This window comes from Alosa alosa, chromosome 2 (genome assembly GCF_017589495.1).
Source record: "Alosa alosa isolate M-15738 ecotype Scorff River chromosome 2, AALO_Geno_1.1, whole genome shotgun sequence".
NCBI classification, from domain to species: Eukaryota; Metazoa; Chordata; class Actinopteri; order Clupeiformes; family Clupeidae; genus Alosa; species Alosa alosa.
Genome location: NC_063190.1, coordinates 34914706 through 34939200, shown reverse-complemented (window position 1 = coordinate 34939200; position 24495 = coordinate 34914706). Strand labels below are relative to the sequence as shown.

Sequence of the window (24495 nt, the reverse complement as noted above, 5' to 3'; positions counted from 1 at the left end):
CACACACTCTCACTCACTCACCCACCCACACTCTCGCACTCACTCTCTTGCACTCACTCAAAACACACACTCACCCGCTCTCTCGCACTCACTCAACACACACACACAAACACACACACGCTCTCACTCAACACACACACGTGTGCGTGCACTCACTTACAAACTCAACACACACTCACTCACTCACTCAACACACACACACACACTCGCTCTCTCGTACTCCCTCACTCAACACAAACTTACTCGCACTCATTCACTCACTCACTTAACACACACACACTCACTCACTACACACACACGCTCGCTCGCACTCACTCACTCACTCAACACACACACACTCACTCTCTCGTACTCACTCACTCAACACACACACACTCACTCGCACTCATTCACTCACTCACTCAACACACACACTCACTCACTCACTACACACACGCTCGCTCTCTCGCACTCACTCACTCAACACACACACACACACCACACACACGCTCTCACTAAACACACACACATGTGTGCGTGCACTCACGCTCTCTCTCTCACACTCACTCAACACACACGCTCGCGCACTCACTCACAAACTCAACACACACACACTCACTCAACACACACGCTCGCGCACTCACTCACAAACTCAACACACACACTCGCTCGCTCTCTCGCACTCACTCAACGTACACACACGCTCACTCACTCGCTCACTCACTCGCTCAACACACACACACACACACACACACAATTATGCAATTTATTTTAAATGTTCATAGGCTTTTGTAGAGCCTTTTGTTTGATCTGCAGTTCACTGTATTGATATGTTTAGATCAAGTAAAGTGACGCACTCACTCAATAGCATACACATTCACTCACTCACTCATTCACTTAGACACTCTCATTCTCTCTCTCACACACACACACACTCACTCACTAACTCTCTCGCACTCACTCACTCAACACACACACACACACTCACAATTATGCAGGTCTTTCAATTTGTTTTAAATGTTTATAGGCTTTTGTTGGGCCTTTTGTTTTGTTTCTGCAGTTCACTGTATTGATATGTTTCGATCAAGTAAAGTGACACACACTCTCTCACCCTCTCACTCACTCTCACACACACACACACATTGATGGAGGTCTCAATTTGTTTTAAATGTTTTACAGCCTTCATAGGCTTTTGTTGAGCCTTTTGTTTTGGATGTGCAGTTTATGTATTTTGTTTGTGTATTATATATTGATCAAGTAAATTGACGCACTCACTCACACACACACACACACACACACACACTCTCATTCTCTCTCTCTCATTCTCTCACACACACACACGCACTCTCTCACACACAGAGACACTAAAGGTCATAGGCTTTTGTTGAGCCTTTTGTTTTGGATGTGCAGTTTATGTATTTTGTTTATGTATTGATCAAGTAAATTGACGCACTCACTCACACACACACACACACACTCTCATTCTCTTTCTCTCTCTCACACACACACACACACACACACTCTCATTCTCTCACACACACACACACTCTCTCACACACATTAAAGACATTAAAGATCATCTAGATTTCTTTCCATTTTATTTATGGAGGTCTTTAATTTTTTAAAGTTTTTTTTTGTTAAGCCTAATTTTTTTTGTTGAGCCTTTTTGTATTGAGTCTGCAGTTCACATTATTGATATGTTTAGATCAAATAAAGTGTCTCAGTGATTCATTCAAACTGTTGTCTCTCTTTGTTTCAACAACTTAAAACTTTTGGGTAAAGTTTACTTGAATATTTTAAGGCAATCGGTTTCCTAAGATTTCCCTAGTATTGAGAACACAGCCTTGTAAGGATAACTTGTCTTAACGAGTACTGCTAACTGAACATAACTCAGTTGTCTGAACTGACATTTCTAATGCTAATGATTTTTGAGTTCACTGAGTTGACTCTACTAACATTTTTCTAGTCATAATAACTAATGATTTTTGAGTTAACTGTACTACCATGACATGAGTTGACTCTACTAACATTTTTCTAGTCATAATAACTGAAGAGTTTTGAGTTCACTGTCCTACCATGACATGAGTTGAGTCTACTAATTTTTTTTAGTCATAATAACTAATGATTTTGAGTTAACTGTACTGAAGTGTACTACCATGATATGAGTTGTTCTAACACATTTCTTTTCAGCTATAACAACTTAAATATTGATTGCCAACTTTACTTTAAAAATTTGAGGCAATCGGCTTCCTAATTTTTTTTTAAGTAAAGTCAACAAATTACATTTTACAGTGCAAACTCCGAGCATGGTAAACAAAATCGGATTTTTAAGGCAGTAAATGCTCCCGTTAAGAACCAAATCAGATTTTGTTCAAATCTACACACCCATGCCTACTGAAAAATGTAAGGTTCATTTATCAAATGTTATTGTGATCGGGATGGCGTCGGTGAATTCAGTGAAACACAAACACACAGGTGAGGTGAAGCACACACTATCCCGCCACCCTGCCACCTCTTGGCAGAGTGCTAACCAGTGGGGACGGATGCCCCCACAGGGGAGCCCCATGTTGGGCCTAAAAGTTAATAGTTTTGCATATCAGTAGTAATACATTTCACGCAGCTGCGTGAATCACGGAAAGCACGAATGGAGTGGACACTTCTAAACGGTACCCACTGTACAGTAGCTGAAGGTCTGTGGCTAAAGCAGTCATAAGAAAGTGTTATCCTTGTTTGGATACTTCACACACACGTGCTTTTTAATCGCATAGACTACAACTACCAAGCTGGAATCAAAGCACATTGACTCCCCTCTCACACCCTAAACACGCACTTCAAACAAACAAAAAGCGTCTCAGTCTCACGGTAGGCTATAGTCATAGGCAAAACTGTATCGGACTTTTTGAGACTTTTAGCAGAAATGTCCCAGCCCGGTGTTTAGGATGCATCATAGACAGGTTATCTTTCAGGTAGCAGCTAGCCTATATATTTTCCATTAGAAAACCATCACATTAGCGAACATGTTGTGGCTAACTCACTTAGCTCCTGCTAGTAGCCTAGGTTATGGTCATAAGAGAATGGGATGACAGTCGAAAGATAGAATTAGTGCTGTTATCAATTTGCTTGGTAGTCTATAACCGCATTTATGGTTTTCTACAAATACATAATCAAATTGGCCTTCATCACTCAACCAATGCTAACGGTAACATTATTTTTCCTACCTCCTATAATTTACAAGATTAACGTAGCCTACCTGCAGTAAAAACCAAGCATGTCCGATAAACATTCTCAGATTTATTTCGGCTTCAAGAAGAAATGGGAATTACATTTAATGTGGAAATCATCCTACCCTTATTAAACGTTCTCTGCGGTAAACTAGTGTTGTCCCTGTCTTTCCAACCCACATTAGATTAACTTCCAACAAAATTACGTCTCACTGCAACATGCGCCATCTGGTGGACAAACGACTACTAACGCCAATTCTGGAAATGCTGCCGGTTCAGGTAGTTATTTAGGAAAAACTGCATTTTTTGGGTTTCGGGGGGCCCAGCGCAGGGGGGGTGGCACCCGGGGACCAAATTAAAATTTTCTGTTAAAGTGTAGTGGGGCCCACCAAATTGAGGGGGTTCGCTAAAATGAGTGCTTCGCTAGCTTCGGTAGCTTCGCTAGCGGCAGTCATAATAATACATTCAATACCATAAAACCCACAGTTTCATAACAAGGCAATCCTATTGTATCATTTCATAACCTAATACACAGCATAGATAACCAGAACGTTCCAAACATCCCTCTTGTCCTGCACAATCTTGAACAGCCGCTGCCATGATACAGTGATTGTCTACGGGAGCCATTTTGGTCGACCGTAAAACCATTTGTACACATCATGGATTCTCCGGTACACCCTCTTCCTCCCCAGGTGTTGACACGCCAAGCAAATGTCATGAAGGAACTGCTTCTCACTCTTTAGCTGTCGGGGCCTTACATACAGATATTTGCGCCATGCAAAGTAGTTCTGATAGGTGCTGTTGTCAGAGTCAAGGTGAGAGAGTGACTCTGCCAGAGCTTTAGCATCTGGGAAGTCGTTTACATGTATGAAACAGTCCCGCGGTATAAAGTCCTCATAGTTCTTTCTCGGGGGACCAAGCACCACTGGAATGGTTCCAGAGACCAGTGGGTCGTGCAAGGTCTTTGTAATGTAATCTGGGTGTATGCTGTTCTCAAAGGATAGGTGAAACTTACAGGAGGCTATGGTGGAGTAGTAAATATCAGGCTTAATGGGTTTGCCAAAGGCTTTACCAAAAACATTAATCTTTATGTGCTTTTGAAGTTCCTTATAGTAGTCACGTGCCACTCCCAAGTCCTCTTCATCGCTCAACCAACAAACCAGTTTGTCCTTCACTGGCAACACAAACTCCTCTGGATTCTTGTGTGATAATACTCGCACACGCACTGTGATGTCTGCATCTTTCCGATAGCTCATGGTCAGGTTAAAGAGGTTGTCCAAATTGGTCAGGTTCTGTGTTTTTGTTGGGGGATCGACGTTAAACCAGATCCATTTCTGGAAAGGTGGGCGTTCACGAGGCGGCAGATTGGCCAAATCTGAGCGGATGGCTCTGTGGTATATCAGTACACCCTCGGCATTCTCATACACGGATCTGTCATCTGTCACACTGCACTCGTTGATGCCAAATTCTGTCTGGCATTCACGTGGGTCAAACTTGAGGTTCTCTGGCCAGAACCACAGTAGGAGTAAGGGCAGCTTGGTGGGGTCTGTATAAGGTTGTTGTCTCTGGGGAGGAAGCCTGCAATGGGTCGGCTGACGGATACCCAGGTACATGCTTACCAGAATAGTGAACCCAGCGGCAAACAGCAATGCAATACAGCCTTTCTGAAGCATCTAAGAAAAAGTAAACAATCAACATTATTTCACTATAAAAGCTTCATTATAGGAGTGTTATTTAATTGAATTTGTTTGTAGATACCCCTCAACAATTATTTATGATGTAATGTATTTTGATGCATTAATAACTATTTATGCAAAAGCAATATCTGAATATTGCAATTGTATAAAGACTTAAGTATAGGCTAGTATAGATCTGAAATACCAGCCTTCTATAAAAGTATGTTTCATCATCTGTTCATACACAGATCTAGAGTTGTCTCACAAAGTTTTTTTTTAACCAAAAAGACTTTATCGGAGCAAAACCTCTGTAAATTCTAGGGAAAGAGTTTACAGACATTAGTGTACAACAAACTGGGATGGGCAAAAAGCACTCAGTAACAATGGAATGTAAACAAAAATATATCTTAAACTCTTTACCTTGAAGAACTGAACAGATAAAGACATCAAAGTAAAATCTTACTGAGCTTAGTCAATAATCAGACTAGCCTAGAAATCTAGACGCACCCTAGCGGCGGCAAATTAATTTGCTCAGCCTGTACGTCTAGTATCAAACCATAGGGATTTCTATTGGCTGATGCCATGGACGTCATCCAATCACAGCGCTTGATGCAGAGAGTCTTAAGGCGGGCTTAACAGGATAACGACAGTCCTGTGACGGTGAACAACAAGGAAGGTGGCTATGGCTAACGAAGAGCGGTTGTTTGAATCGGCGTTGGCGTCAACTTTGGAGGAGTTAGACTTGTGCTTTTCTTTGAAAGTTGAGCAACACAATGCACTTAAGTCATTCTTTTCGAAGAAGGATGTATTTGCCGTTTTGCCGACCGGATACGGATATGGTCGTAGCGCTGGCCTATTGCATGCCTAGGCAGTTTGAAAGACAATTCTCTGCCCGCCCCTTGGATTAAGCGAGGTGAATGGTTTGATTCCAGACTATACATTTCAATGATATAGGATGGCCCGCCAGGCTATAATCAAACATCATGACCAGAGAATCGGGGTGAGAACTCTGGGGCATAGGCACCGATACCATGGGTGCTCCGTCGCCCGAGCACCCACAGAAAATATCGAGCACCCACGTGTGCCAGCTTACACAAGGCATTCTCCAATTTCTGTTGTCCTGAATGCACGCTATATGATTACGGTTAGCAGGCCCGTCGCTAGAAGGCAAGCAAACCAAGCAATTGCTTGGGGCCTCGAGCTGGCCTGGGGCCCCAAGACAACGACTGGTTAAGAATAAAATGCAACGACAAACTGTGAGCGCCCCTTTGATAGTCAATGCAGTAAAGTGCAACGACACTGTTACCGGCAATACCAGGATCCCCCTCAAGGGGGGCCCTCTCAGTAGTTTCAGCCAGGTTTGTGATCTCTGCTGCTGCCGCGAAAATATAAAACCTCGGCAGTGAAGCGGAGTTATGCGTCCGGAAGCCAGAAGAGAAAGGAAGAGGATGACAAGAAAAAACAAGATAGTGGTAAGTGATAAATTACACTGGATAAAATAGCTCTACTTGTCTTGTACAAATGGTGTAATGTCGCAGCAGAAAGGTTAGCCTAGCAAAAAATGTTTATGTTAACTACCTGCCTGACGGCCCATGCTGCTTGTAACAAACTACAACAGTTAGAACAACTTTTTTTTTCCGAACGGACGGAATATGGTTACATACTGTAATATGTTTATTAGCGGGGTAAGGAAGACGCAGATCTGTTCCAGAATCACTGTTTATTGTATTTAATGACATAACATTGCTATAGCTTTGTAATAGGTTTTGATGAAAGTGGCATAGCTTCTCTGCTATACTAACTATTCAACCGTGATAATCTATTTACCAAATGGGGGTTAGGAAAAACACAAGATAAATTCTGTGCATCAAAGCAGACTGGAACTTTCATGTCTAGTAGTATTCATGCACGCCAGCTGTTTACTGTCTTTAAAGCACCAGGTGCGTCTGTCTAATTCTCAAACAGCAGAATGTAAATGCTATGTTAAGCTACAAGTGGGCCTAGGTCAATGTATAACATTAGCTTGGGATGTTTTTACAGTAAGCATTGGTAGTTGTGAAAGCAGCTGCATCCCTTTTAAATATCAAAATATGGAAATGCTAACATATCTTTTCTTTCTCCCTCAAGGTGCTTTGCTTAAATTTCTCAGCCCTCAGGCCATGCGCGGATCTACGGGGTGGCAAAGGGTGGCAGCTGCCACCCCTGAGAGACAGTCTTGCCACCCCTGTTGCCACCCCATTTATAAATCAGATAAAAAAAATATATAAGTATATTTTATGTTCATAGCCTAGTCGTTGACGGCCAAGAAGACCCGCACCAAACTCCTCTCAAACAGAAATCGCCGATTTAGAATCCCCTCCCCCTCACAATGGTTTCACCCATCACCAGCACGGCAGCGACCCCCGCGAAATTTCACCATTGGTAGCAGGGCAGTCTGGCAGTGTCTCGGATCACGCAGTGTGTCGGAGAAGAGAGGCTGATAAGCAGTTAGCAGTGAGTTTAGAGGTAAGTTTGACACCAAGTAAAAAAAAAAGTCCATAAGCAGTTAACCCTGCAACAACCACATTGTTACGTTATTTACATCCGCAATACTTTGTTGTCTCATCGAATTTATCAATGATGGTCAGGTCAGATAACTCTTTGTGTGTGTTGCTAGTTTATACCCTTTGATTAAAACTACTGCTGTCACAAAATTGGCATGCATCCACTTTCCCAGATACTATCCAATTTTGAAAAAATGTTCGACATGCCAAATTAAACTGAGATATCTAAGCGGTGTCATAAGCTGATGATGCACACCGCACGTTTGACTCACGTGGACACCTGTTGTCAACAACGTTACCGTTTTCTCTCTGGTTGACCACACATTTTGCAGTTAGCCCTACATGACTGAAATTCTACTCAATCACAACAAATAAAAGTAGCCCACTACTTTCAAACCCTACTCAGAGTAGGCTACTAGTCTAGACATTTGAAGCTGATATCAGCACATCACATGCTTAGTGCATGAGATGTAATTGTTTAGATTCCAGTTAAATATTTCATTGGGTTTGCTGGTAGATGAACCAACAGAAAGCTGAGGCCAGCACAGCATCTGATGCATGATTAACCACATTTTGGTAGCTTATGCAATTTGAAATATATTTCTGTACAATTACTTCAACTTACTGAAGAGAGTGCATTGTTGTTAAAAAAATACATTAAAAGTACAAGAAAACCTACTTAATTGTGGTAATTTGAGTTGAGGTAATTAGTTAGGCTACATTCCACATCTGAATACCACCAAAGTCTTCAACCAGCAGACATTTGGCAGCCTTGGTACAAGACTGTCAGTTTATTGAAGGTGGTATTTCATACAAGGTGTTGGTGCCATGACCAAACTTGCAAAAATCATGATCAAGTAGAGAGAACATAAACAGTAACATTGTTGATAACAGCTGTTCATGGCTCTGCAGCATTGTTAGCAAAAAAAAACTTCTCATGGGAATACACAATATTATGTGTCTAGTCAAAGTATTTACATTTTACTAAGGATTATGATTCAATTGATATGGATAGAGGAATAGGAATTGTATGACATGATTTTAACCAACATGCTATTTTTACGTTTGACAAACTGCAGGTCAGATTAGGATGCAAAATGAAAAGGTTTGGCATAGCCAAGTTTTTCCAACCAAAGAAAAAAAGGGGGGAACTGGACACAGGTGAAGAAGACAGGGAGAGAAACCAGGGGACTGGAGAGAAGTTAGACAAAGATGAGCAGCACAAGAGACTGGAACGGACCGAGGGCCAGAAGCAGACCAGGGTTCAGGAGCAGCAGGAGAGACTGGAGCAGACAGAGGGTCATGAGCAGCACGAGAGGCAGGATCAGTATGAGGGCAGACTCATGGATGAGCAGCACAGAGGGGATCAGTATGAGGGCCATGAGCAGCAGGATCAGTATGAGGGCCAGGTGCAGCAACGAGAGGCATGGATCAGTATGAGGGCCATGAGCAGCATGAGAGGCAGGATCAGTATGAGGGCCCCATGAGCAGCACGAGAGGCAGGATCAGTATGAGGGTCAGGAGCAGCACGAGAGGCAGGATCAGTATGAGGAGGCAGGATCAGTATGAGGGCCAGGTGCAGCACGAGAGGCAGGATCAGTATGAGGGCCAGGTGCAGCACGAGAGGCAGGATCAGTATGAGGGCCATGAGCAGCATGCGGGGCAGGATCAGTATGAGGGTCATGAGCAGCATGAGAGGCAGGATCAGTATGAGGGTCATGAGCAGCACGAGAGGCAGGATCAGTATGAGGGTCATGAGCAGCACGAGAGGCAGGATCAGTATGAGGGTCATGAGCAGCACGAGAGGCAGGATCAGTATGAGGGTCATGAGCAGCACGAGAGGCAGGATCAGTATGAGGGTCATGAGCAGCATGCGGGGCAGGATCAGTATGAGGGTCATGAGCAGCACGAGAGGCAGGGTCAGTATGAGGCAGGATCAGTATGAGGGTCATGAGCAGCACGAGAGGCAGGATCAGTATGAGGGCCAGAAGCAGCACGAGAGGCAGGATCAGTATGAGGGTCATGAGCAGCATGCGGGGCAGGATCAGTATGAGGGTCATGAGCAGCATGCGGGGCTGGAGCAGCCCACTGAAGAAGAGAGAAATGTAGGACGAGAGAGAGGGCAAATCAGTGAAGAATGTGAAAGTGAAGCTGGAGAGATGGCTAGGAGCAGCGGATGTCAAGCTGGCCCTCATGGTGCGTTGAATCACTGCTGTAAAGACATGTCCAACTAGGCAGCAAAATTAAAACTGATCTTGTTTAGATAAGTGCAACAAAAATTGTAACATGTTGTCAGTGCTGTGATTGTGATTTGTGTTTTTTTGTTTTCTCTTCTCAGATATATCAAAGCTGAAGGCAGATGATCCATGTTAATGTGTACATTCCAAATCTGAGGCGCATTTGAATGCAATGAGCACATGGCGAGAGCATCAAAAGATGGTGAAACGCAACATATCAGTATTAGGCATGATGAATGATGAGAATAGCAAACAGATAAAAGAGAATCAACAATACCGTATTTTCCGGACTATAAGTCACACTTTTTTTCATAGTTTGGCTGGTCCTGCGACTTATAGTCAGGTGCGACTTATATATGAAAAAATATATAATTGAACATGTTTTAAAATGTTAATTTATATTAACTGACATGAACCCTACGAAACATTAGGTCTACAGCCGAGAGGGAGCGCTCTCAAATGCACAAGTCCTGTGCACTTTCAGTCAGAGATTAGTGCTTGCACTATGCCTGAAACACACGTGCATACCTAAATCGTCAAATTATGGCAGGGATTCTATTTATAGCCGGGCCTCAGATTTGGACAGATTACATTACATTACATTACATTACATTTGGCTGACGCTTTTTAACCAAAGCGACTAACAACATGGTAAACAGTAAGTTTTAGAACAATTCTCACAATTTTAGGACAGTTTAAAAAACATTAGAGTACAGTAAGAATAAGTAAGTCGTCGGTGAGTGCTGTTTTTAACAGTTACTTGTCAGTTTAAAACGGCTGGTGAATGCTAGGATCAGCAAGACTTGTTGTAAGTGTTGCTATGAGAGTAGATGTTCTCTAAAGAGCTGGGTCTTCAGGAGTTTTTTGAAAGTGGAAAAGGATGTCCCTGCCCTTGTAGGAACTGGCAGTGTGTTCCACCAACGAGGAACAACAGATGAGAAAAGTTTGGATTGGCTTGAGCGCATCGGGTGGTAGAGCTAGACGTCGTTCGTCAGAGGAGCGCAGCGGTCTGGAGGTAGTGTAAGTCTGTATGAGGGCATTCAAGTAGGTGGGAGCAGAGCCGGAGACTACTTTGTAGGCAAGCGTTAGAGACTTGAATTTGATGCGGGCCGCCATAGGTAGCCAGTGTAGCTGGATGAGCAGCGGGGTAACATGTGCCCTTTTGGGTTGGTTGTAGACCAGGCGCGCCGCCGCGTTCTGGATCATCTGAAGTGGTTTCACTGCGCAGGCTGGGAGACCTGTCAGGAGGGCATTGCAGTAGTCGAGTCGTGAGATGACTATTGCCTGAACCAGAAGTTGGGTAGCATCTTGAGTCAGATAAAAGCCAGTATAATTTTGTTTCAATTTAACTCATAAAAGAGCTCTTCTTAATATTTTATATTGCTGGTTGGTATTGTTGCCAATGAAAAGTCATTTACACCATGAGTCTCCAACACGTTGCTCTCATTGCTATCAAGCTAGTCGCATGCCGCACCCTTCTGAGCTAGAGGCTGAAGCCTACATTTAAACACAATTGTTGCTGCCAGGCACCAGCCTATGAATTTTATAAAAAAGTAAATCATGCATAATTTAAAAAATAACTACATTTATGCTATTTTAGACATCTTTGGCTATACGGAATAAGGTTTCCCTTGCAGCACAGCACACGAATGAATGAAAGCGCGGATACCTTATCTCGCAATAAGTGGATGGCAATCGAAATTCCCGACACTATGAAACTTAATAGTAAGCCATTAAATACTGATGGTCATCAGTCCCGATATTTAGCAATATAATCAACAGTCCAAACGTAAATTAAATCTCAAATTAAACATCTGCTTTTGATAGCCTACCCATGCCGCTCCAAACGAAAAGTAGGCCTATGTCTCACAATAAAACGCAAGAAATAAAGGATTATATTATAGCTGACTCGAATACAAGCCATGGCCAAATAAAGGTGCTGCGCTTTGCGCAGCCTAAATTTGAGGATTTACGAGTCTCCTAAACATCCCTCACCTGTTTTCTAGACATGCATGAAAACATTTGAAAACAAAACACACTGCCATGTAATATTTGATCGCTGTTTTGCTACTAATTATCTTTCACGTAATGAATACGCACAGAAAGTGAAAGTAGGCCTAATGTGCGCTCCGTGTCTGTAGCTGTCTGTTCACGTCCACAATCGAACGTCAAATAGAGAAGTCATCCATGTTCTCTACGTTATAGACTAGGCGGTCATGCTTCTGTATTTGCAAAATTCCTGACGGTTCCTGATCGCTAAATGTTTGTTTTCCTTTCCTGTCGATAGCGGTTAATGTTGAAGCACCTTAGCTATAATTTGACTTCAGCGGTGACAAATCCTGCTGAGAGAGAGAGAGAGCAACGAAAGAGAGGCACCCCCAAGTGGTCCTGCGCGCGCGTGTGTCTCTGCATGGGGTTCAATTGAAGTCAGAGTTGGTCCGTCAATAGTCCCGCACTCAGGCCGCTCCATTATTATAGTAATGTCAGACAGGGTACAGGGTAAAATGTGTGGGAATCTCTCGCATTATGATGGCTAGATTTGCGGGACTTTTATTATTATGCTCAATACTAAGTAATAATTTATTTGCAATACCCGCAATTCCGCGCTGGAATTTAGACCATTTTAAATGTGCATCTTTTTTTCTCTCTCTCTCTCGGAGGTGGCCAGCCAAGCAATTGTTCTGCTGCATGCCAGCCTGTGCCAATATATCGTACAAAATGATTGATTGCATTGCATTCACATTTTTAGCTAAATTTTCATGTACCACATCAGCATTTGAGTTCAGTGATTTTTTTGTAAATTGCTTTACAATTAGCGTCGGGCCTTGTCAGCAGTCTTCGGCTGGCCTCTTGCCACTATTCACTCCTTCTTCTTCATTAACATTCCCTGTAGAATTCTCAATTTTTTTGGCCTCAATGTGTACAGTTACATAGTCTGTCTGTTCTTAGTCTTTGATTTTGTGAAATACATGTCTAAATATCACCTGCTTGCTGCAGCTTCGGTCTGCACGTCAATTTAAACCCGCATCTTTTTCTCTCTCGAGCATTTCATCTGCTGCCAGCTTGTATCTCTTGTATCGTCCAAAATGCTTGATTGCATTGCATTCTCCACATTTTTAGCTACATTTTCATGTACCACATCAGCATTTTTGGTATGTGAATCTTTTGTAAATTGCTTTACAAATACCGTCGGGCCTATTGGCCTATTGCCATTGCTTGCCTCGTCCTTTTAAAACCGTCTTTTTGGTGAGCATTTAATCAGCTGCCAGCTTGTGACTCCACATCGCCAAAAAAAGGTTGATTGCATTGTATTCTCCACATTTTTGACCTACATTTTCATGTATCATATCAGCATTTTTGTTCAGTGAATCTTTTGTAAATTGCTTTACAATTACCGTCAGGCCTATAGGCCTATTGTTTCGGTCACGTCTAAAACTGCATCTTTTTCTCTATCGTGAGCATTTAATCTGCTGCCAGCTTGTGACTCCACATCGCCCAAAATGCTTGATTGCATTGTATTCTCCACATTTTAGTAACATTTTGGTGCACCTCATGGCATTTTCTTTCAGTGAATCTTTTGCTTTGCAATTACCTTCCTGCCCTCCTCTTGGCTGCCTTCACTCCATCTTCATTAATCTTTTTGGCCTCAATAATCCAGTTACATAGTCTCTGTTTTTGGTTTTAGATTTTGTGAAATACATTTCTAAATAAATGTGACTTATAGTCCGGTGGGACTTATATATGTTTTTTTCCTGCTCATGACACATGTTTTGACTGATGCGACTTATACTCAGGAGCGACTTATAGTCCGGAAAATACAGTACATAAAGACTATAAGTCAGGTATTGCGTCTTACTGCAACACAAAATATAGCTCAGCGTGGACATAATGAAAATGATGAGTCTAGGAACAGAGGCAATTTCCTTGAGATTTTGCACTTAGTAGGAGATCATGATTCTTTTATTCAAAAAAGACTATCAGAAGGCCCCCGCAATGCGATGTATACTTCCAAAAATATTCAAAACGAAATATTACAAATCCTGGCAGGGATGGTCCAGGAGGACATACTAAAAGAAGTCAAATCTAGTCAGTACTTCTCTGTTACTGCTGATGAAACAAAAGATCTCAGCAAAAAAGGAGCAATTGTCCATAGTCCTAAGGTATTATTATGAGGGAGCCGTACGGGAGGGCTTCTTGGGCTTTTGGGAAGCTGAACATTTGGATGCCAGCTCCTTATCTAACAAAATCATCTCTTGTATGGAGCAGTATGGCCTTGAATACAAGGAGAATTTAGTGGGCCAAGGGTACGACGGCGCTGCCGTAATGAGTGGCCGGTGCTCAGGGGTGCAGACAAGAATTAAACAGGTGGCCAAATATGCTTTTTATGTCCACTGCAATGCTCATTGCTTAAATTTGGTCATTGTCGATTGCGTCAAAAATGTCCCTGAGGCTGGGGAGTTTTTTACTTTGCTCCAGCAATTGTATGTGTAGCAAACTCCAGCAGGACAGTTGTAGCGTACTGATGGTTTCTTTATTTCTTTGTGAAAGTCCTGAGACCACCGTAAGAGCTATGTACAATATAATACAATAACATACAATAAGGACTTAACATAACACACATAACAGCAATATGTTAGGTTACAGTAAAATGAATAAAAAGAAAGAATAGTGTCTAGCCACCTTGTTCCCGTTCCAGCTGAGTGCTAAGATTTATCCTTAAGAATCCACTTCTTTAAGCTACAAAGTAGCACCGTAAGAGCTATATGATAAGCCTATAATACAGTGATATTAATTAAGAACAAACAATATAATTTAACACGATTTATTAAAAGAAGGATAAAAAGAAAGAAAAGTATTTAGAAACCTTGTTCTCCGTAAGAGTCGTGTCCTTAAGCTACAATGTAGCACCGTGAGAGCTATACAAGTAGCCTTGTTCTCCGTAAGAGTTACTATTCCTAAGCTACAAAGTAGCACCGTATCCAAGACTTTACTGTAGCCTAGTTCCTTTAAAAGTAAATGCATTCTAAATAATGCCGTTGCCGTAGTGACAATAACAAGCGTGCAGCCAAAGCCTTAGAATGCACCTTGTGGAATGTAGGCTACTGTACCAATGGAATTAAGTCAAATATAAATTATACATATGAATTGAAATTAAACAAAAACAAATAAACAACAGGTATATTTAAACAAAAACAAATAAACAAGACATGTTTATTTACAGTATGTGTTCCTTTCCGGCTCTTATGTCCATCAAAAGTGGATGGAAGTACAAGCAGAGATGTTTAGTGGCCCCCCTAGAGAACTTCAAAGCCTCAGCGACACCAGATGGGCCTGTCGCGGCATTGCCTGTAGGAACCTTTTTGATAGATTGTCTGCAGTACTCAAAGTGTTGGATGACCTATCATATGAGGTTGATCCTGAAAGATCTACGAAGGCCCGAGGGTTAATGTTTCAAATTGACCTGAACTTCATTGGGCTACTTGCCGTATTTAGACAGGTGCTTGGTGACGCAAAGTTTTTGTCTGAGCTGCTACAGTCCCCAAACCTGGATCTCCTCAGAACTGTAGACTTAATTGAGACCCTCAGGGAGACCTTTGAAGAGCATCGCAATGAGGATGAGTACTTTAATGAGCTGTGGAACACAGTGATCCACACATGTGAAACCTGCAACATCCCCATCAATGTTAGACTAAAAAGAGCCAAACAGACACCCAGAGCACTAAATGACAGTTATGTCACATCCACACTTGGTCACAGAAGCCAAGTTAATGGCAAGGATGCCTTTAGAACAAACATATTCCTGCCCATAATGGACTCCCTTATTGGGGAAATGGAGAAGCGTTTTTCAATGCCCAGTTGCAATATAATGAAAGGCTTACAGGGGCTAAACCCAGTTGGCAATCACTTCCTAAAAGAGGATGTTGTCTTGCTACTTGCTGAAGCATATGGCTCAAATATTGAGGATCTGAAAAATGAACTCACTCAGGTTGAGAGGCTTCTTGCAAGGAGTAAAAGAGATGGAAAAAATTGCCCTTCATCTTTAATTGAACTGCTAGGTTATTTGGACCCTTTTAAAGAGGTGTTTTATGAGATGAATCGTTTATGCAAGATTGCAGCTGTTTTACCAGTTACCACAGCTGGATGTGAGCGCAGTTTTTCCACTCTCAAACTCGTAAAAAATCACCTGCACTCATCTATGCTAACTGAGAGATTGTCCCATCTATCCATCCTCAGCATTGAGAGTGACCGTTCAAAAGCAGTGGACTTAAACGAGTTTGTTCAACGCTTTGCTAGCATTCATGGAAACAGGCGTCTGCAATTGATTTAACCTCTACAGTTTAAAAGTCATGTGCAATTATAAGAATAGCATTTTGCGAATAAGAAAATTGTATTTGGTTATAATTTTATCAAGTTAATGTTTTTCATTTCAAGATGTTCTTTTTCGTATGTTTTCTGCATACAGTATGGAGTATTTGGCATGCTTATCTTGGGCTGAAATGCCCAAACTATAGTTAATATGAATTCCATATTTCCTGTGGATTTTGAGTAACCTGACCCTAGCCAGATGAATGTCGTTCCGCTTAGCTCCGCCTAGCTTCACTCACATCCATCTGGGACCTCTTCCATTGAGAGTGATTTCTCCAACCAACTTTATGGTTTAGCCAATCAGGACGCAGGGCGGGAGTTTCATAGATGTGACATAGCGTAGAAGCGACTGTGAGTCTGTTATTAGCGTCACGGGTTGGCTTTGATGTGAGTGGTTGAAGTAGCACGTCAATAGATGACGGACAAGTGGCTTATTCAATCATATGCAAGCATTTTTTGATTAGGCCCAGCCTTCTGAAGCAACACTTCAATGGATCGGTTCCAGATGGATGAGTGGAGCTAGGCGGAGCAAAATTCATCTGGCTATTGCCAGGTTAGATTTTGAGGTCTTGCCTCAGAAAATTGTCTTTTTGATGTTTGCCCTCAAGTGATCAGCAGTTTAAAGTGATCAGCAGTTTATAGAGAGAGAGAGATTATGAATTACATTCTTATGTACATTTTAAATTGTTGTATGTTATATTGTAATAAATACAAATAGAATGTTTGACTAAACAGGTTATTCAGTCTTTATTGAATCAGAGGGAAATGTTTTGACAGTTATCATTGCAACAATCCTGCATTGTAATCTTGTTTCAATCCAGATAACCTAAAACTATTGATGGCTTATGTTGTATGACTAAATATGTCCATATTCCCTCAAAACTCACTAGAAGACATCATTTGAGGGGTCTTTTTTTAAAAAAAAAATCCCCTGGGGGGCATACCCCCAAACCCCCTAAAATTGCTTTTTTCAGTCAGTACAATGTAAGTATAGACTACACAGACTGTTGATAGTGATTACACAGAGAAAGGGTCCACAATTCACAAATTAAGACCCACACAATCCAAAAACCCCGCTACATCTCTGATTTGACTCCCACTCCGTGTAATGTAGTGTAGAGAACAAAACACATTCAATGAAATCCGTAGCATTTTAAGTTTTGAATAATGTCCTTGGCCCCCCTCCTGAAACCTCATGCCACCCCAGGCCACTGCCTCAGGCTCCTCCTAAGGATACCTCCACTGATGAAGATGGCCTGAAAGGTTAATCTTATGTGTGTGTGTGTGTGTGTGTGTGTGTGTGTGTACTTGTATTTATGTTGGATTTTTAAATTGCTATACAACCTGCACTCTTTATAGTTTGAACAATGCATCCTTTTTCTGCATAAGATGGCAGTGTTTTATTTTCTCACTTTGTGAGAACTGAAAAATGTTAATGTGTGTGTGTGTGTGTGTTTAAGTATGTTGGATTTAGTTATTGTGCACTTTTTTACATTTATATTGGATTTTATGGTACGGTGGTGTTCAATGTTCAAATGTTCAAAACTAATGCACAGTATATATATGCAACTGCAGTATTTGCAGTGTCAATATTTTGTGTTTATATAAACTGTGGGTGAACTTAAACTGTATGGCTATGCGGTGGTTCCTGTAGGCTTTGCGTGCGGTGGGGGTCTCCATGTCCATTTTGCTTAGGGGCCCCAAATTCCTGAAACGGCCCTGCTCATACTGTGTTCCTCAAGTGGTAGGCCAGGTCTCAGCCATGGGCGGATTATGAACTTTCGGGCCCCTGGGCCCAGATGTATTAAGGGCCCCCCACTTATTGTCGTATATGTGGGAGGGGGGGTTTGGGGGTCCTCCCCCAGAAATTTTTTAATTTGTTTGATGTGATTTCCTGTATTCTGGTGCATTTTGGGGATGGCCGATACTAAATTCAATCAGATCCATAGCCTACATCCTGATTTGTTAATAATGAGGCAATGATTCCATGCAAAGGCTTGGGCTTCAGGGCCCCCGGACCTGACGGTAGGCCCGTGCAATAATCCATCCCTGGTCTCAGCAGCTACAATTATTATTTTTTTTGTCTCCCCCCCCCCTGGCTCGAATGTCAAACTCCGCCTATGCCTGCCTGACGGGTTGCTAAGCCACGATTGACCTGTGGCGGTTTTCGGGTGTGGCTTAGCAAAGGGTGAATTCTATAGGCCTCCCTTATTTGGTTTAGCCTACTGACTATTGAAGAAACACAATCATCTGTATTTCAGTATCTAAGTAGGATAAAGTTTAGGGATACCTCCCTGAAAGGACTTTTTGCAGGTTAGGATATCCGTATAGGCCTACGCTTTTAAGAAAGGCTGATCTCTAATAGTGGCAACGAGGAAAGACATTTCACGTCCAATTGATTATTATGTGTTCACGTAGCGTTTAAAAAAAAACTGCAGGTAACGTTGCAATTAGATGTATGGGCATTTCCGTTAAAAAGGTTGAGAACCACTAATCTACAGCCTAGGCTACATGCGAAATTCCCTGAATATTAGTGCAAATTCCCTCTTGTTAAGACATTAAGAATGAAATTGCACAAAATGATAAATCGCCTCATTGAACCGATCTCCCCGTGTCAGTATACTGTATCTATCAGTATATCTGTGGAACTCCTCCTTCCGTATGACACATGCCACCTAATAATCTAACTCCTTCACCATTTTGATCGAACAGGTTGACAGAACAACAGAACAACTGTTGCACAAATTTGAATAGGCTACGATTAGGTAAGTGAGGGACTGCGTTTGTAACGTGATATTTTGAATGTGCCCCATGCAAATCTACGCCCCTAGATTTGCACATTCAAAATATTACATCACGTTACAAACGCAGTCCCTCACTTCCCTAATCGTAGCCTATTCAGATTTGTGCAACAGAGTTGTCCACACCAATGTCAAATTACGACTGAAATGTCCCCACCAATATTCAGGTTGAAATGGGGGAAAAAGCGCTCACATGCGCTACACAAAGAGTTAAATCATTTCTCACTTCAGTGCTGCGGATCATCTCGTACAGATCTTGTGATGTGCAGTAGCCTATAAGGGTAAATCGCGCTGATTTTAAGTTTACTTTACTTCACTACAAGCATGAAGTGCGTCCAAATTCACATTCTTCTCTGTTGAACTCCTCGAGAAGTAGGCTAGCCTACTCATCACACATGTGTCACATGAAAGAGCCTTTTCTCAGCTTTTAAACGGTGCTAGCTAGCCACTGTTTGCTGTGATAAACAGTTCGTGAGAAAAATAACTTCAAGAGATTTAATAATTATTCTCTGCGCCCATCTCCACATCCATTCGTCTCGGTGGAATAGGGTAGACTGAGTACAGTTGAGACACCTTAAATATCTTGCTTGCACAGCAACCCCAAGTTGTGATTTTTGCTATGCACATGCGTATTAGTGCCCTCTTTGATCATGGCAAATTTGAACGACAAAAATATCTCCCATCCAAGGATATCGGCACATGTTTTTTTTCCAAAGTAAGAATTTCACTTCACCATGCACCTTCGACAATGAATAGCTCATTACACTTATGTTACTGTTAAACGTAACTGGGATCATTACAAACATTATTCTGTGTCCTAAAAACTGGCATATTTTATGGTATTGTGTCATGTAAGGTCGTTGCAAAATCTAGAGAAATGTGTGAGGTGGTCAGCGGGGTACAATTGAGACACACATTGGATTGTGTTAGGCTACTTGAACATTCCATTTGTAGGCTACTGTTTGCTATCTGTTCCTGTGTCACATTTTGTTCATGGTGTATTCCTTTTAACCAACGCTAATTTAAATGAAATGAATGAATTCGAACTACAAACACTTTGCAATTGCTATGTTTTTATTTATTAAACTTTCCAACTAACGGTTAGTTAACTATACATCATTAAAGATGGGTGTCTCAACTGTACCAGGTGGGTGTCTCAACTGTACTCTATAGGGTACAGTTGAGACACAGTCAAGACAAACAATGCACCTTATGTTTATGAGCTAATTGTGGAAAATATAAACTACTTATGGGTATTATTGATTTATAATATTTTAGTCTACAAGCTAAGGAAATGGCATGTGGAATGTTGTGTGGAAAATCACTTCTTTTCAGTATCTATTTTTGGTTTGATTTTGTGTGGGCAAAAAGTGTCTCAACTGTACTCAGTCTACCCTATCGTAGGCCTGCACACTCTTCACGCAACACAACCACCGAACACAAAGGTGTAATGCATTCCCGTGTATAGTTAGCTGTTCCAGAGTAATCCGGGTTTGAAATAAATTATAGCAAAATTCAACATGGTCTTTCGGCTGCATTTCTTAAAAATGAGCTGTGCTTACATCGCCTAGATATCTGTAAATATTAGAATCAGAGAATATAGGCTACAGGCAGCTCACGGTTAAGAGTTTGTCAATGTAGCCTTAATGATTTCTTTTCACAAAATGCTAAGAATGCATGTATTTAAGTTTCTTAAAACTGAGCTGTGCTTAAATTGGCATGATTTCATAACAGACCAAATAGAAAATAAATGTTAAATATAGCCTACATATCTGTAGCCTACATAAAATCAGAGTATATAGGCTACACAGTGTAGTTAGATCAAGTTGAACAGTAGCACATTTTAATCATGGATAGTAGTTGGACAGTAGCACATTTTAATCATGTTATAGGCTATATCTATAGTGGCTGGTGAAACGTCACCGTCACTCATGCTGCTGTGCTGACAGTGGCTGTGTGATAACTTAATTTGGCCTTGATCGTGCAGGACATTTCAGAATGTCGAGTGTGTAATCCATCAAAAATGGCTAGTTTCAATGGAAAAGTTAGCTGGACAAATGAAAGAATACGATAAAGATTCAGTGAAGCATATCGTCATATTTTAGAACCTTCAAAATGAGAAAACTGATGCAACTGAGATGGAGGACAACTGCACGTACAGAATGTAGGCCTATTGTCCGAAGGAACTTACATTAAATGAGGAGATATTTGCTGAATGTCACAAAAAGTGTTGCAGAAATTGCTTGGCATCGCTTATTCAATGGCTCTCTACCGAAACACCTATAGTGTGCGGAGAACGAACGAGAAAGCACTCCTTTGATAAATCAGCCAGTAGGCTAGGCCTAGTAGACAAATAACTTTCAGAAATAATCTGTACTGCAAAAACGAATGTTGATGGGTATTTAAACTATCTAGCGGGTGTTTTAACAGCTGCAAGAAATAGAAGCTTCATGGTCTTTATGTTCTGGTTCGTAAATTATTTTCATAAAACGTCAAGTTGTCCTATACCTTTACTCTCCAAACTCTTCACTGCACGTAGCCATTTAACTGACAGTATGATAGTAGGCTATTTATTTTCTGTAGGCTACAATAAACACATTTGTTTTTTTTTTCAACTTTTGCAATATTACGCACTTGGCTACTGAACGCAAATCAGCAGGAAAGAGAATGCACGTAGCCTACGCAGCGTGTAGCGCAATGTGCTATTTGGTTACCAACTAACATTGTTAGCCAATTCACTAACTTAAGACTTCAGTGCCATCATATACAACGTTTTTTTGCACAACAAATACAGAAAGGATGGAGGCAGCAAAGGAGTAATTTCAGATGGGGCAAGAACAAGGTGAATTTGTATGCTTGTCAAAACGTAGTCCTACCCTGCATTAGAGGAGCTGATCATCATACCAAACACACTCGCTGTTTAAAGTCATACACCACGGTAAACTAAAACTAAAATGTTACAAAGGTGGCAAAATTAATATAGGCTATTATTAGCCATGACATTACTAGGCTATGAATCGTTCGTTCATTTTTTTTTTTTTTTTTGGGGTTACAAACTTATTCAAAATCATCCCCCCCTCACTCGGATTACTGCCCTACATAGTACACAAAGCTTTTATACATCTATTATGCGGCTTGACCTTTTACATTAAATATTTATAAAATCAAAGAATGGGTTTTGGGGAAAAATAAGCTTTGTGTACTATATAGAGCAGTAATCCAAGTTTACCAGATGTGTTTTGACATGGGTAGGTCAAAAAGGCAAGCCGCATAATAGATTTGAAACATTTAACATTAAAAATTGTATAAAATCAAAGAGCAGGTTTTAGGAAAAAAGAAGCTTTGTGTCCTAGAAAGGGCAGTAAGCCGAGTTCAGGAGATGTGTTTTAGTATGGGTAAGTCAAAAGGTGAAGCCGCATAATAGATTGAAATCTTTTATCAGCATAAAAAAATCATAAAATCAAAACATGGGTTTTTGGACAAAAGAAGCTTTGTGTAATATAGGCAGACCTTTTTTAAACACATTAAAGTTGGTTTGACACAAACTCGACCCTCATAGTCAGTGCTAAATAGATTTTTCGAATGTGTCGAATATCCAACGTCCAATATAAAACCAACTTTACCACGGTCCCCCCCTCTGGTTTTTACACAAATCGCACCTGGCTGTTGGCTAGATACCCTGATTTATAGCCAACTGATAAATGACTAGTATAATAAGTAGACTCACCTCTAAGAAGGGATTGATGGTCTGTGACCGAAGAGGATTGCGCTTTCCCTGCTGACCTGACCTGAAGTGACTATAGGGCGGAGCTCGGCTACATGGTGGCAGGGGGTTGGGCAGGCGTACCTGAACTCTAAAGTTCGCCTACAAAAAGGCTGCCATTGTTGCCCATTGTTGCCCATATAGAGCACATGGAGATCTGGTGTTACATGGCAACTGGCACCCATGTTAACTCATTGAATGCCAAGCTGTTTTCGGGAGCTTTGTCCTAGAGTGCCAGCAATCTACACCATTGTTGATGATTTTTGTACAGCCCCAGCATATTCTGTGTTATCGCTATGAACACATACAATATCGTAACTCCCCCTATTTCCACCGGTCCCGTATTTCCACCGTCTTGCGTGTATGTGTCACTTAATATCCATTTCTATACAAACCAAGACAGCGGACTCCTATAGAAACGCAACCACGCACAACATAGGTGTATCTAAATTAGCTAGGCCTATGTACCAAAAATGACATTTTACCGTGACTCGAGGAGCTGTAAACAGTGTTGTAAGGCTGCGTGTGTCACAACCGCTTGGAGCTCCAGTGGAATTTTAATTTCACGACGAGAATTCTCGGTCTAACCGTTAATGTGCCGTTGAAACGGTGTAAATAGGCGACCCATCAGGCCAGCACTATAACTCCGAGCGTGGTAAACAAAATCGGATATTTCAGGCAGTAAATGCTCCCGTTAGGAACCAAACCAGATTTTGTTCAAATCTACACAACTATGGCTACTGAAAAATGTAAGGTTCATTTAGTAAATATTATTTTGAAGTGTTAAAAAACATCGTTGTTTTAGAATTTCTGAACAAAAGTGGTGATAATTGGGGGTGTTACGATAGCTTGATTACAGTGGTGGAGGAAGTACTGAACCTCAGTACTTAAGTAAAAGTACAAATACACAGAGAAATATTTACTTTAGTAAAAGTAAAAGTACCACAATGACAGCCCTACTTAAGTAAAAGTAAAAAGTACCTGCTTTTAAATGTACTTTAAGTATTAAAAGTAAAAGTATTTGCATAATGATTTATTCTCTTAATATCTATATTCTAAAAGGAAAAATCAGTATGGGCTGTGGCATTTTAATTAAGCTAGTTTTAGGTTATACTCGACTAGATAGTTTTAAGTTAATGCAATTGTGCTTACCATCTGTGGCCCAGTTTACATTCTGACCTACAATTCTAGAGACTGTAATTCTGGTTATCTACTAGGGTGATCTGCTGAGTAATATCATTCAGCAAAACACGAGAGCCTGAAGTTTAACGGGGTAGACAAGGGAAACGTCGGGTGGATCGTAATGCCAATTATGCTGATTGAACAGAAAAGTTGCTGAGAAAGGTGTCTTTATGATTAAGTTCAGTTTCACTTGCGCAGACGCATAGATATTGAATGAGCGCTCACGTTACTACCCCCAATTGTAGGCTATGCATCTTTATTTAATCACACACAATTAAGAATATTTCCTAATCTGGAAAATGTTACGTTTTTCCCGCCACCGGTTCATTAATAGTCTACCATTCATTTGTGCCGCAAATGATCAGACGTGTGACAGAAGCATGGGCATAGCCTGTAACTTCGCTGATCCGCGGATAGCAATCTCATCGGAGAGGAGGCCCTAACGCTGCAGATAACAGACAAGAGAAAGGCACCGAACACAGTTGCATGTACAGTGTAGCCATGGGTCTGGTGAATATAGCCTACCGAATGCAGATGGCTACAAGCTCACGCTTTGCCTGGTCTAGACTAGAAGCTTAAGTTTCTAAGAATGCACGTAGCGCTCCAGAATCTTTGGTAGCAACCCCCCGGTAAAACAAACGTGTTTGTCAGAGAGAAAAAAAAAACTTATCATAAAATGTATCGTAAAAAGGAACGATGGTGTTGTAGAAATGTAGCGGAGTAAAAG

The 24495-nt window shown here is 41.3% G+C and overlaps 1 protein-coding gene across 1 annotated transcript; it reads right to left on the bottom strand.

Annotated features, from left to right (window-relative positions):
• Positions 1-3372: 3372 nt before the first annotated feature.
• On the bottom strand, positions 3373-22611 carry LOC125309393 (4-galactosyl-N-acetylglucosaminide 3-alpha-L-fucosyltransferase 9-like). Its single transcript, XM_048266293.1, has 2 exons — positions 22551-22611; positions 3373-4873 (listed from the first exon to the last, which is right to left on the bottom strand). The coding sequence occupies exon 2, from the start codon at positions 4871-4873 to the stop codon at positions 3815-3817; it is 1059 nt and encodes a 352-aa protein (XP_048122250.1). The 5' UTR covers positions 22551-22611; the 3' UTR covers positions 3373-3814.
• Between the last annotated feature and the right edge of the window lie 1884 nt (positions 22612-24495).